Genomic DNA, 13,819 nt, shown 5'->3' on the forward strand with positions numbered 1-13,819 from the left:
TCTCTCTATATATATATATATATATGTACAGTATATATAATTGATTGCGTTTTGTCATTAATTGTGATTATTTGGTCATCATCACAGATTATTATGTGATATTCTACTTACAGGAGTATTTATTTTCTTATCTTTATTAGACTAGTACACAAAAAGTGGTGCAAAAAACTGAAAAGTACATGTACAGAACTCAGTGCTATAGTAAGCCAAGCCAATAGTCAAAACTCAAAACAAAAGACAGAAAAACAATTACAAAAAAATTAATACTTTGAAAAAGAGACAATAAACCAAAACAAAAGCAAAGTAAAATAATGAGTATGATATTAGATGGGTTATTCAAATGTATTTATCATTTCTTTTGGTTTGTTATGTGAGTACATTGGCAACGTTTCTGCAAAATATGATTGCATGTACTTTTGTTTTCAGCCACATGATAGCGCCAAATGATCACATGAAGCTGCGTTCAAGCTATTTTACGAGTCCCCTCTGTGTCGTTACACTTTTCCTCAGAAGGGGGCGCTTGAACACAATTTATCAAACATAATGTTCACACGCTTTTGCTCAATATCACACACTGAGAAAACACACATTACAGTTCTAACAAGAAGGGACAAGGACAATTATTTCCGGCAATCAGTGAATTTATTGAGAGGTTGTTTTTTTTAATGTTTGCAACTATTTTGTCAAATAAAGCGCTTTAATGGCGATAGTAGAAAACCAATAACACAGCAGTAAATATTAATAAAAAGCATGAATTAATAGTGTCGAAATCATTTGAATATGAATGGCTGCATGCACAGGGCGCCGGAGGAGCAATGTTTTACGCTTATTAAAGACAACTTGCAGGGTTAGGGAGACTTAAAACGCGTCCGACCTGCAGCATGCAAACAGACTGAATATTCAAATAAACTATAATAAAAAAATAAAAAATAAAGTCAAGTCTGACCTTTATTTTACACCTTTTTTTAATTTTATTTTTTTAATTTTTCAAGCCCTGTTTGAGGTATTTAAAATATCCTCACGTTTTATGATTTATAGAAAGAGGACATAATACAAAATAATTGTTTTAAATTAAGACGAATATTATGACAAAATATAATGCAGCTGAGATAGGCTCCAAAACCCCCCGCCACCCCAAAAAGGACAAGCGATAGGAAATGGATGGATATTTGTTTTAAAAAGCAGTGGTCATTTACTGTTTATTAGATTTTTTTTTTGAAGTTTTATTTTGATAACATCAAAATAATGCATATCATAGGTTAATTTATATTTCCAAAATTATGACTACAGAATTTGTTAAAAAAAAAACAAAAAACCCCACACTATCCCCTTCTCTCGTCCACGCCCGCCCTTGATGCGCATGCGTCTCCAGGTATTCCCGTTCATTTGTCCTTTTTCTCTCCCCCTCCTCTCTTAGGCCAGGTGAGACGATCTAGTAGACGAGGTACACAAAAAGTACTTTAGGACCTGAGGCTCGGGTGCAAACAAAGCAGCCAAAAAAAGAAGAAAGAAGACGAAAGAAAGAAAAAACAGACGACGGAGACAGAAAATAATGTCAATTATGGGCAAGATGGGTGAATGGCAGGTATGTGCTGCAGCTGCTTTATACATAAGAGTCCTAAAGACTGGTTAAAAAAAAAATCAACATAAAAAGGCTTTTATTTTGCAAGGTCAAAATAGATCTTCTTGCATGAGGCGCTTATTTGTTGCAGGTTTGCACGGTGGCCAAGCAAGTTCCTGCAGTCATTGTCAAACAGTTTCATGCTTTAGTTTCATTATTAACTAAAACAAAAAAAAAAAGGAGGGGGAGGGAGGGGAGACGTACCTGTCTGAGGTGCATGCATGAGGCGACAGGGCCGAGCCAGGCTCCTTTTAGCCTCATTCAAATGAAACAAGGCCATGTTGTTGTGTTAATTATTAACACCCCCTCCCCTTGCAAAAAAAAAAAAAAAAAACAACAAAAAAAAACCCCTCAGATACTCAATGGACCTGTAGAACCGCCACCTTTTTAACATAACAAGCTCCGCACTCTCAATGGGATTAAAATAACATTATGCATAGTTAATAACATCAAAAAGAGCACCGTGTTATCATTATTATTTTTTAATAATGCATATAACGTAGCGTGCACGTTGCGTGGACACACTGGTGTGTGAGCGTGTGTTTGAGTGTGTGTGTGTGTGTGTGTGTGTGTGAGGGTGTGTGTGTGTTGATATGCTAATGAGGCCCTGTGCCAGTCGTTATTATACACAGCAGCTCCACTTCCACCATTAGAGGGAGACCTCAGAGCGCAAAGACAGCAGGCTTGAATAAAATTTTGGAGCTGCGCGCGAGGGGCGCACACACACGCGCACACACACACGCACACACACACACACACACACACCAATATATATATATAATACACACACGTATTGTGTGTTATATATAAATATCTTGAAAACTGCGGGGATACCTTTTACACAGAAAAAGGCACATCGACATCCCATGAAAATGCTGTGGAAATTAACTGATAACATTAAATACGAAGACTGCGAGGTAAGGTGCTCCACTTTTTTTTTTTTTTAAATGTTCATATTCATTTTTATTTTTATTTCTTCATTTTTTTTTAATTTTGTTCGATTTTTTATTGTCGAATTAAATGTGTGTCAAAACGAATTTCTCTTTAAAAAAATGACTTCTTGTGTAGTATTCTGTGTATGCGCAAGTGTGATTATTGTTATTGCCATGGCCGCGTATATACAAAAGTTATACACCAGCGACTTGTGTGGGAGTGGAGGAGCCAGTCGGACGTGTTTTTTGCCAGCACACCTTTACTTCCACTTTGCGTGCGTGTGTCTCTGTACACTTTCCCCCCCACGACTTTACCGTTGTTAAAAATGCGTAATTACGCACGGACGGGGCGTAAAAGTTGACGGTTTTTTTTTTTGTGTGGGATATACCTATTGGATTAATTTGGAGCTTTCATGATGGAGGACGATCAGGACGAGGTGTCAAACAAAGACGGAGGTAGAAACGATTTCCTCCGAGCGTCGTCCTCAGAGGTGCACACACACTTTTTGTGTTTTCTTTCTTCATGCGCTTTAGCCATGGGACTCTTTTAAACCCCCCCCTCCCCTCTCCTTCCTCTCTGTCCTCCCCCTCCCTTCCTCGGCTCTGATTCGTCAAAGGAGACTGAATGTCCCCCTTTTTGTCTCTCTCTCTTTCCGCCTGCACTCCGCGCACTCTCTCTCCCATCTCTGATGAGATATTCCCATTCCTGCTTTCAATGGACGTCATTTAAGCGCAGACTTTGCGGCCCTGACTTGCGTCCTCCACTCCACGCGCACCACTTCTTCTTCCATTCTTGCTGGCTTTTTTTTTTTGCGCCCCCGCCCCCACCCTTCTTTTTTTTTTTTTTTGTATTTTGATTATTATTATTATTATTCCAAATTGACGTCTTCCTGCCCTGTTGGCGCCATGTCCGCGCTGTGTTAGAAGGAATCGGGGCTGATATGAGCTCACGCGTGGGGACTGCAGCACTGTGAAGAAAAAACAATTTTTTTTTTCTTGTTTTTTTTTTTGGTTTTTTTTTAACTTTATTATGGGGATCTAACCTATTATTTCTAATGGATTATCGCTTTCTTGCTGTGGCACATAGCTGATTCTTTTTTTGCAGGAGTCATTTTTTTTTCCACAAAAAAAAAAAAAAAAATTGAAAAATTCTTCTCTTGAATTGCTTCTTTTAATCCTTTCAGATGTTAGTGCACAGTTTTTCCGCTATGGTAAGTCCTTGCAGGATTTTTTTTTGTGCTTGTGTTTTTTTTTAAATTTTGCATGCAAAATTCTTCATATTTGTAATTTTTAAACAAAACAAATTAGCTATTTGTGTGAGCCAAAACATTTGAACATATTTGATAAGAAAATGCATTTATTTTATTGTTTTTAAAAAATAATAATATTTTTTTGGCTTCCAGGACCGTCACGACGGCACCAGCAACGGGACAGCCCGGCTACCTCAGCTGGGCGGCGTGGGTCAGAGTCCCTACACGAGCGCCCCTCCGCTCTCCCACACGCCCAACTCAGACTTCCAGCCCCCGTACTTCCCCCCGCCCTACCAGCCCATCTACCCGCAGTCTCAGGACCCTTACTCGCACGTCAACGACCCGTACTCCCTCAACTCCCTGCACGCCCAGCCGCAGCCGCAGCACCCGGGCTGGCCGGGCCAGAGGCAGGGCCAGGACGGCGGCCTGCTGCATCAGCACCGCAGCCTGCCCCACCAGCTGTGCCGGGACTACCGCAGGGAGGTGCTCCTACCGTCCGGTCACGGCCTTGACACGGGACTCTCGGACTCGATCCCAATCCATGGAATACCTCACTCTTTAGAAGATGTCCAGGTACATTTTTAATTCCAGGAAAATTTTTTACTTCTGAACAAATTTAGTTTTACTTTTTAAGTGCAAAAAAGTTCCATTCCATTCCAAAAAAAAAAAAAAAAAAAAAAAAAAATCAACATTGTATCTGCTTTTAATATGTATTTTTTTTCAAATTAAAATGCGAATTAATTTGGCTTCAAATGCATTTTAAGTCCTTTATTAAATTTACACCTACACACCATACAAATCTAATGATATAATCACGTAACTAATAATCTGGAATTAGGTCAGCATTATTACGTTATTTAAGTCTGACATTGTCTTGGAATTTGCCAAAGAAAAAACGAATATTGGTTGTTCATAATAATAATAATAATAATAATACTAATAAAGTCATGAATTCGGTTTTTTTTTTATATGCTTTGATGTTGAATTGTGCGCATTTGTGTTGCAGTCTGTTGAGGATCAAGGAATTCACATTCCCGACCAGACTGTAATTAAAAAAGGTAAGCAATTTCCCGGTGCATGTTTCTGCAAGTTTGCGCGCGCGCGCACACACACACACACACACACACACACACACACACACACACACACACACACACACACACACACACACACACACACACACACACACACACACACATTTATACACCCACCCACCCACACCCACACACACACACACACACACACACACACACACACACACACACACACACACACACACACACACACACACACACACACACACACACACACACACACACACACACACACACTATTCTGCTCCACAGAACTCCATGCCTGACTGATCCTAATACGCGCTATAGCCTATTTTTCATTACATGCTTTCCAAGTGCATCAAACTGAGCTGCACCTTTCCCCCCCATAATCCCCCCCTTCTTCTTCTGCTTCTTCTTCTTCGTGATGGAATTTACTGTCAGTGTTCCACATCATGCAAAGATGAGGGCAGCTGGTGTGCTTTTGTAATGACCACCAATAATAGGAATAACGTGCACAATCCTTCATGCTGGTGTTTTTACTATACATATACCATAGTATTACTGTTCCACTGTTTTTTTTGTTTTTGTTTTTATCTCCAACATGATAATTGGCCTCTTAATGCGTAATCTGAAGACTTGCTTTGACTGCCATTGTCTCTATTAGGCTCCCCTGAGCCATTAACGTCACAACTCATCCGTCCAAAAGTCGCACAGGCCCCTCTTTTGTCTCCGGTTGCACGCATGCGCAGCAGAAACAGCACCAGCAAATGCTTAATTCTATTATTCTATTCTAATTTGTATTATTATTATTATTTTTTTTGCTGCATAGGTCCAGTGTCTTTATCAAAAAACAACATCTCCGGTATCCCCATCAACAAAGACGGACTTTTCGGCGGGGTGGTCAACCCCAACGAGGTGTTCTGCTCGGTACCGGGCCGGTTATCGTTGCTCAGCTCCACATCCAAGTACAAGGTGACGGTGGCGGAGGTGCAGCGACGTCTCTCCCCGCCGGAGTGCCTGAACGCCTCTCTGCTGGGTGGCGTGCTTCGGAGGTGAGAGGACACACACACACACACACACACGCACACACGAAAAAAATAAATAAAACAAATACACAAAATAATTAAAATCAACCATGCGTGACACGTGCACATACAAGCCTTTATTTATTGAATTTTGCAGCGTTTGCATTTATTATTTTTTTTTAGTGGAGGAGGGGTGTGGATTTGGGGCAATAATTACAAAAACAATTAAACAATTAACACCAATGCGCGGGAACGCTTCAAAAGTTGCCACATGTTGTTTTAAAGGGACCTATATATGTTGGATACACGCACATACGCACAAACACACACACACACACACAATTGTAATATTCATGTTCCTGCAGGGCCAAGTCGAAGAACGGCGGCCGATCCTTGCGGGAGAAGTTGGATAAAATCGGCTTGAATTTACCTGCGGGCAGACGCAAGGCGGCCAACGTCACCTTGCTGACGTCACTAGTAGAAGGTAAGCCGGAAATCACGTGTTCCATCGCGATATTAAGCCCCCCTGCACATCACTGCTCCCCCCCCCCCGCCCCCCACGCACACTCCATCGCTCCTCTCTGTGTGTTGGAAATCAGCATATGCGCTCATGCGTGTAATGTGGAGCGACTTTGCCTCGCAAGTAATAAAGCATGAAGGGTGTGTGTGTGTGTGTGTGTGTGTGTGTGTGTGTGTGTGTGTGTGTGTGTGTGTGTGTGTGTGCGTGTGTGTAGAAAGACACACATAGAGTGAACGGTGCTGGTAATTCTAGTGGCTTTTTTTTGTGTGGCCATGCAGACCCACGCAGGTCCATGGCCTACTTTTACGCGCGGATGGCGCGCTGCGTTAATTATTGGGCGCTGCTTGTTGTTTGGGTGAAAAGACGATCGATGCTCCACATTTCTATTTTGACTACTTTTATTTGATCTGATTTAAAAAAAAAAAAAAAAAAAGGTTTTCAATGGGTAATTACGCTCATGTTAGTCATGGATGCGTCATTTTGTTCTGCGTTGCTGCGCAATGCATTTCGTTAAATGTCTACTAAAATTGAATTCGGTATAATCGGCACATGCGCCCTCCTGCAGGTGGAACTATATTATATACACTAAAAGTCCTTAAAATGTGAGATTTTTTCTTGCTTTGGCTTCCTTTGTGCGAGTGTGCTGTGGAGTTTTCATTGGTAATCGATGACACGGTGCTAAGCATGACACTCCGTCTATATTCGAAGGCATTACGGTTTCACTTCCATATATAGACGTTCTCACGGTGCCTACGGGAGAGCAGCAAACGTTGCCGTGTTGTGGTTTTTGCTGCCTTTTATTCGGCTTTCATTGTATTTTGATCATGAAGCTGCTCAGGGGTCATTTTCTGGTTAATCTGAAGGGCTGTCGCCATTTTTTAATAACGCAAACATCATTGTTTTCCTCTCCCTCCCTCCTCTCAGGAGAAGCAGTGCATCTTGCCAGGGATTTTGGTTATGTGTGTGAGACCGAGTTTCCCGCCAAGGCAGTAGCTGAATATGTAAACCGTCAACACTCCGACCCAAACGAACAAGTCCAAAGAAAAAACATGCTATTGGCTACCAAGTAAGTGTTGTTAAGCAAGACATGCAGAATAGCTGTTGTTGTTGTTGAATGGTGCAAAACACTCATAGGACGTGTGTTTTTTGCTCGGTTTATGAACAATTTATACGAACTCATAAAGAACAATGACAATATGGGACATGTACAGATGATTCATTAAGAAAAATAAAGAAGGTGCAAAACAATCCATGCACGGTGCGTTTTTGCGCACACTGTAAAATGCATGATTTGTCCTTTTGAAGTACAACATGAAATGACAGGATGTTTAGGAATACTTAAAACATAATTAAATCATGCAGCAGGTGTATGGTATAGGTGACTTTTCACCTTCAGCTCATTTGTGTGAAGTGATTATTACAAAAAAAAAGCTGCAGGACGGTTAAAATGAGATGAAAGCTAATACAGAAAAGACCACAAATGTATCAAAAAATGGAGCAGGTTCATGTGTCAAAAATAAAAATAAATTGTTTGCAGAACTGCATGTATTTGATTAGAGCACTTTTGTATATGCCTAGAAAGGACAATGTGTTTATTAAAATAAAAATACAATAAATAAAAATTAATAATGCATTGGAGCATCTTTGACATGGGTGACATGTAAAAAAACATCTCTTAATTTTGGATGGGAAAAAAATTCATGTATTTAGGCATGGTAAGAAAATAGAGGACGTTTAATAAATAATTAAAAATGAAATCAATTCATAGAAATAATGCAAGCAGGGAACAGATGTATTTTCAGTATGTGACATTGGGGAAAAATAACACTTTTAAGATGTTTTTTGCAGTGTTGAAAAGCATACATTTAGGTAGGCCAATAAAAGACAGGATATTAGAAAAAAATTATAAAAAGGAAATAAAATAATGCAAAAAAAAAAAAAGATGAAAAAAATGGAACCCGTGTTTGTCTTCGATCGTGACCTGGCTTCAAATTTTCGCTGTGTGAAAATGCATGCTTTTAAGTAAGTCCAATAAATACAATACATTTAGAAAAAGAATAGAATAGAATAAAGCAATGCATTCATTCAGAGAATGCAAAACTGGAACATGTGTATTTTTAGTAAGTTATATTGAGGATTTTCATTGTATTATTATTACTTTTTTACATTGTATATAGTTCATGTTAGGAAGGCCAATGAGAAACAGGACATTTGTAAATAAATGAAAATGAAATCAAATAATGCACTATGTCATAAAAATAATGCAAAAATAGAGCATGTTTATCTTTGACAGGTGGCATTGTAAAACCCCACCACAAACGTATTTTTTGCTTTGACAAATGCAGAAACAATAAAAAGTAACTTAAATAATGCATGGATTAACGAAAACAATGCAAACATTTTTAATTTTTTAAAATATATTTACCGGTGTCACTGTGAAAAAATCGACTTTATTTGGCTGCAAAAAAAAATAAATACATGCACATATAAATACAGGACGTTTAAAAATACATAAAAAAAAAACCCATAAAATAATGCAAGAATTTCATAAAAATAATGCAAAAATGAAACAAGTGTATTTTTGATAGGTGATGTTAAAGATAAACAACTTTTAGTATGTTTGTTCGTTGCTGTGAAAAATGGCTGTATTTTTGACACATTGTAAAAATAAAAACAGCACATTTTTGCTGTGGAAAATGCATACAATTAGATAGGCCACAAGACGTTTAGAAATAAAAGAACATGAAATAAAACAATGCAATAAAGTCATAAAAATAATGCAAACAATGGAACACTTGTATGTGTATGTAGGTGACATCAAAGGAAAAAACACAATTAAGGGTTTTATGTTTTTCCTCCATTATAAACCTGCATGCATTTAGGTAGGCCAATTAAATACAGGAGGTTTAAAAAAAATGCAACAAGTTCATAAAAATAATGCAAAATTGTTTGTCTTTGATGGGTGATATCAGAAAAACTAACAAACAAAAAACACCCAAACAAAACACAACACTTATGTTTTGTTGTGAAAAAAATCCATGCATTTTGGTAGACCAAAAGGAAGGAAGTTTAAAAAAAATAAAATACATCGATTAATTCATAAATATAATGGAAACATGGTGCACGTTTTCATTTTTGAGAGGTGACTTTAGGAAAAAAACACACAACTTTTTTTGCTGTGACAAATACATGAATTTAGATAGGCCAAAATGAAACAAAATGCAATACATTCATAAAAATAATATAATAACAGGTGTATTTTTAGGCTATTGGGGGGGCGGACTTAAGATGTCTTCTTTTTGCTGTGTAAACATGCATGCATTTAGGCACGTATATGTGAATAAACTACTGGATCTTGAAATGCAAAATAAAGATTCATAGACGTTCAAAGATAATGCAAACATGGAGCAGGTGTTTGTGCGATAGGAAATGTAAAATAAATAAAGATGGATCAAAACATTGTTTAAAATGTGTATTTTGCCAAATTTGGGCCAGTGTAAAAATGCACAATAATGAATGCATTTAATGTTTTGTGTGTGTGTGTGTGTGCACTGTGCATACTAACAAGCCCATTTGTGTGCGTGTCCCCCAGGCAAGTGTGCAAGGAGTTCACGGACCTGTTGTCCCAGGACCGATCGCCGTTGGGAAACTCCCGGCCGCAGCCCATCCTCGAACCGGGCATCCAGAGCTGTTTGACCCACTTCAGCCTCATCTCGCACGGTTTCGGCACACCGGCCTTGTGCGCGGCCGTCACGGCCCTGCAGAACTATCTGACGGAGGCCATCAAAGCCATGGACAAAATGTACCTGAACAACAACCCCAACAGTCACTCAGATAACGGCACTAAAGGCGACAAAGACGAGAAGCACAGAAAGTGATACCCCCCCCCCCCCCAGCACCTCCCCTGCAGCCCCCCCACCCCTCCTTCATTTCCACATAAAAAAGGGGCCAAACCCTGGGGGCCCATTTTTTTTCTTTCCTGCAGCACCCTGCACTGCACCCTGTCGTCCCGCCTCCTGCAGGGCTCATCCAATATAAATATATAAATAATAAACTTCCATATCCCCCCATGACCCCCCCCCCCCCCAACACACACACACAACATTTTCTGGATTGGAAAACCTGCACCACTTCATGATGATTATTATTATGATGAAAAAAACCGAAAAAAACAAACAAAAACCCTGCAGGGTGTGGAAACTCAAAGACTTCGAACGCTTTATCCCGCCTTTTTTTGTGGACCCATCATCTCAATTTTGTGACAAAAAAGGAGGATTAATTCTTCTATCAGTATTGTGAATATAATAATAATAAACTTGAAATTCCACCCCGTCATCACTTCTTTCTCCAAGTGACCAACTTGAACTTTTTTTGTTGTTTTATTTTGTTTTTTTGTTTGTTCGAATTTCAACACGATTCGCGGTTATATAAGGGAATCAGTGTTCATGTATGTATATATTTATTATTTATGTGTAATTTAATGGGAATTGTAAATATGGTGCGTCTGTTGGAACTTTTTTGTTTTGTTTTGTTTAATTTATCTGGTGCCTCCTGTTTTAGTGGGTTTTAATATTCGGTTCTAGTCCTTCATGTGATTTTATGGTTCTTATAGAGAAAAAAAAAAAGAAGGAAAAAAAAAAGCAGAAGTTTTGGGGTATTTTTTTATTTCTCTGGGATATTTCAATGCAGCCTTCTTGTAGCATGTCGAGGCCACATTGAAGCAAGTGAACAAATCGAATAGAAATAAACTTCCAATATTATAGAAATCATCTTTATTCCGTTTTTTTTCTCCCCATTTCCCAACTGGTTTTTATTTGGTTTCTATTTTTATACGTGTTGTGTCAATCACAAATTATTGTTCTCTTCCCGAAGCGCCATAAAAGCAATAAATGGATTTTCGTCTTTTTTTGGGGAGGGGCGGGGGGGGGGGGGGGGGGGGGGACTACCTTAATAATTAATATCTTGTTCTGTCCGATAATGTCCAAAAATTGGAGGCGATTTTAGCTGTATTGTATAGACATGTGCTGGCAATAGTTCCCATGCCTGTCAATGTATTATATTCCTTTGTTGCCCAGAAAAAAAATAAATATTTGATACGCTTCATCTGCATTTTTATACTTTTTTTTTTTTTTAATTGAAGTCTACAAAAAAAAAAAGCGAACTATTTGTAACATTCCCCCTTTTTTGTCTTTAAGGGGTTGATTGCGCGTACAGACAAGCATGCGTCCATATTCTACATTTGACTGCAGCTTTATTTTTGCAGCAGGGTGTGAATGAAGAGTGTCTGCTTCGGAGCAGGTGAAGCAGCATCGAGGCATTGTTTTGTGTTTTTGTTGGCCGCCTCGCATTATTGTGTGTGTGGGATCCTGTCCTCGGGCAATACAATAGCTCGCTCACTCATAAAGAGAGAGAGAGTGAGAGAGAGAGCGAGAGAGAGAGAAAGAGAGACTAGCCGACTGCTCTTTGCTTTATAATAGTCACTTTAAACAACAACCAGACCTAAAAAAAAAAACCCGACGCATTCGTCATTAAGGTTGTTTAATACATTTATCGTGTGCAGGGTGAGACGATTGCATTAGAAATAATCAGTTTGCATTGTTTTATTATTATTGTATTAGTCAGAGATGACTTATTATTATCATCATGCATTACATTTGTTTGGGTTGAGAGCGTTAAAGAAAGTCCCATTGTTACCAATAGATGTGTTTTGATGTTCAAATGCAAGCCACGATTGCTTGCTCACCTAAATTCATTACAAGACTGCAGTATTAATTATTACATAATAAAGGAACTATAGAAATTATTCAGTTTGGAGTTAGTGTTTGTGCAAAAAAAAAAAAAGAAGATTTAAAATAATGAACATCTTTTCTTAGGTTAAACTAATCTAGAATGTGAATCGTTACAAATAAATACATAGGAAACGGAGAAGAATATTTACAAAACAAGTTGTATTTTTAGAAAAGTCCGAAAAAACAAACTATTTAAGAAAACATTTTCAGGTGATGCAATTCACAACAAATAACAGCTGCTAAGGTAATAAATACACTGAAAATTATTCTAAATATTCGTATAATTCTGCAAAAAAAAAAAAAAAAAAAAGTTAATAATAAGCACATTAATATAGGCTGAGTTTGTAGGTATAGTTTCATTCGTCACTTATATAATAATGACGGTTGATTAGTGAAAATGTTTGAGTCATTTATGATAAATACACCAAAAAGTATGTTTAACATAACATTGATAAAAAGTGAAATAATACAACTATCTGAAAAAAATATGCAGTAAATACAAGATATGTTATGTTCCCTGCGACAACAGCAACCACCATGTAATAAATAACTAAATGTAATTTACAATTTGTTGTATGATTGTAGTACCTAATTGAATCTAAAATAAAAAAATACATTTATTGTCTGGATGTCTGCAGGTGGACTTATTAGCCATGCAGTGACTGGGCAGCACTTTGGTTTATATTGGAATGATAGCTGCAGGTGCGCTAGAACTGGAAGGGGGCGGAGTCTTATTTTGTTTTACTAGGCACACCTGCAGAAAGTGCTGACAAAATATAATGATTGATTATTTATTATTTGTAAATGGCATCAATAATAAATATAATTGGCGTTATACACCTCCACTTAATACTCTTTTGCCTCCATTTGTGCTCCGACTTGACAAGAAAGCAGACTTTTTTTTTTTTTTGTTGCTCCTAAATGGACATTTGATACGCTCATTTGCTGCAATCGAATTATGGCACTTGAAAGTTTCGCAATGAAGCGCAAAATGGCTAATTGTCTTCAACTCTGACATCAGCAGTCATTTGGGGGTCTTTGTGTTGGGTGTGACCCCCCTCCGCCCCCTCCTTCTGAGGGGCCCCTCAGAAGCCAAGAGAGGTCAACGACTTCTGGATTACTTGAGACATTAAGTCATCGATTAGAAGTGACTTTGAATAAACACATTGACAGTAAGGCTTCGTCCACTATTGTTATTGATTGTATTATTTTGGTGCTTTTTCCCCAGTCACTGCTGAAACAGACACATAGGAAGACCCAGCAAAAGCAGCTTAAAATGGTGACTCCTTCTCCCTCCATCCCTCTGTCTCTGTCTGCAGTCAGCCAGGGGGGAGAGTGTCGCCCCGGGCCAAACATATGCTTCTTTCCATTGCACTAATCCAAATGCAGCGTGGAGGAATAATTGCTCCAGTGGCCGTGGCTTCACTGGCTCTTTGTCCCTCACTGGCTCCCGTCAGCCAGGCACACGCCATTTCAATCAACCCCACACCCACACCAAGACACTTTGAATATATATATATATATATATATATATATATATATATATATATATATATATATATATATATATATATATATATATATATATATATATATACATGATTAAAAAGGAGCATTATTACTGTTA

The 13,819-nt window shown here is 38.3% G+C and overlaps 1 protein-coding gene across 3 annotated transcripts; it reads left to right on the forward strand.

The window, feature by feature from the left end:
- Nucleotides 1–1,417: 1,417 nt before the first annotated feature.
- tfap2a (transcription factor AP-2 alpha) lies at nucleotides 1,418–11,298 on the forward strand. Of its 3 annotated transcripts, none has more exons than XM_062021229.1 (8): nucleotides 1,418–1,585; nucleotides 3,738–3,764; nucleotides 3,957–4,376; nucleotides 4,810–4,861; nucleotides 5,688–5,910; nucleotides 6,249–6,367; nucleotides 7,328–7,469; nucleotides 9,996–11,298. In XM_062021229.1, exons 1-8 carry the CDS (start codon nucleotides 1,553–1,555, stop codon nucleotides 10,279–10,281), a joined length of 1,302 nt encoding a protein of 433 aa, XP_061877213.1. In that variant the 5' UTR covers nucleotides 1,418–1,552; the 3' UTR covers nucleotides 10,282–11,298. The 3 variants fall into 3 exon arrangements, with proteins under 3 accessions (XP_061877213.1, XP_061877212.1, XP_061877211.1); XM_062021228.1 differs by lacking the exon at nucleotides 1,418–1,585 and adding an exon at nucleotides 2,275–2,538; XM_062021227.1 differs by lacking the exon at nucleotides 1,418–1,585 and adding an exon at nucleotides 3,027–3,044.
- Nucleotides 11,299–13,819: the final 2,521 nt, after the last annotated feature.

Source organism: Entelurus aequoreus, linkage group LG15, assembly GCF_033978785.1.
Source record: "Entelurus aequoreus isolate RoL-2023_Sb linkage group LG15, RoL_Eaeq_v1.1, whole genome shotgun sequence".
Lineage (NCBI taxonomy): Eukaryota > Metazoa > Chordata > Actinopteri > Syngnathiformes > Syngnathidae > Entelurus > Entelurus aequoreus.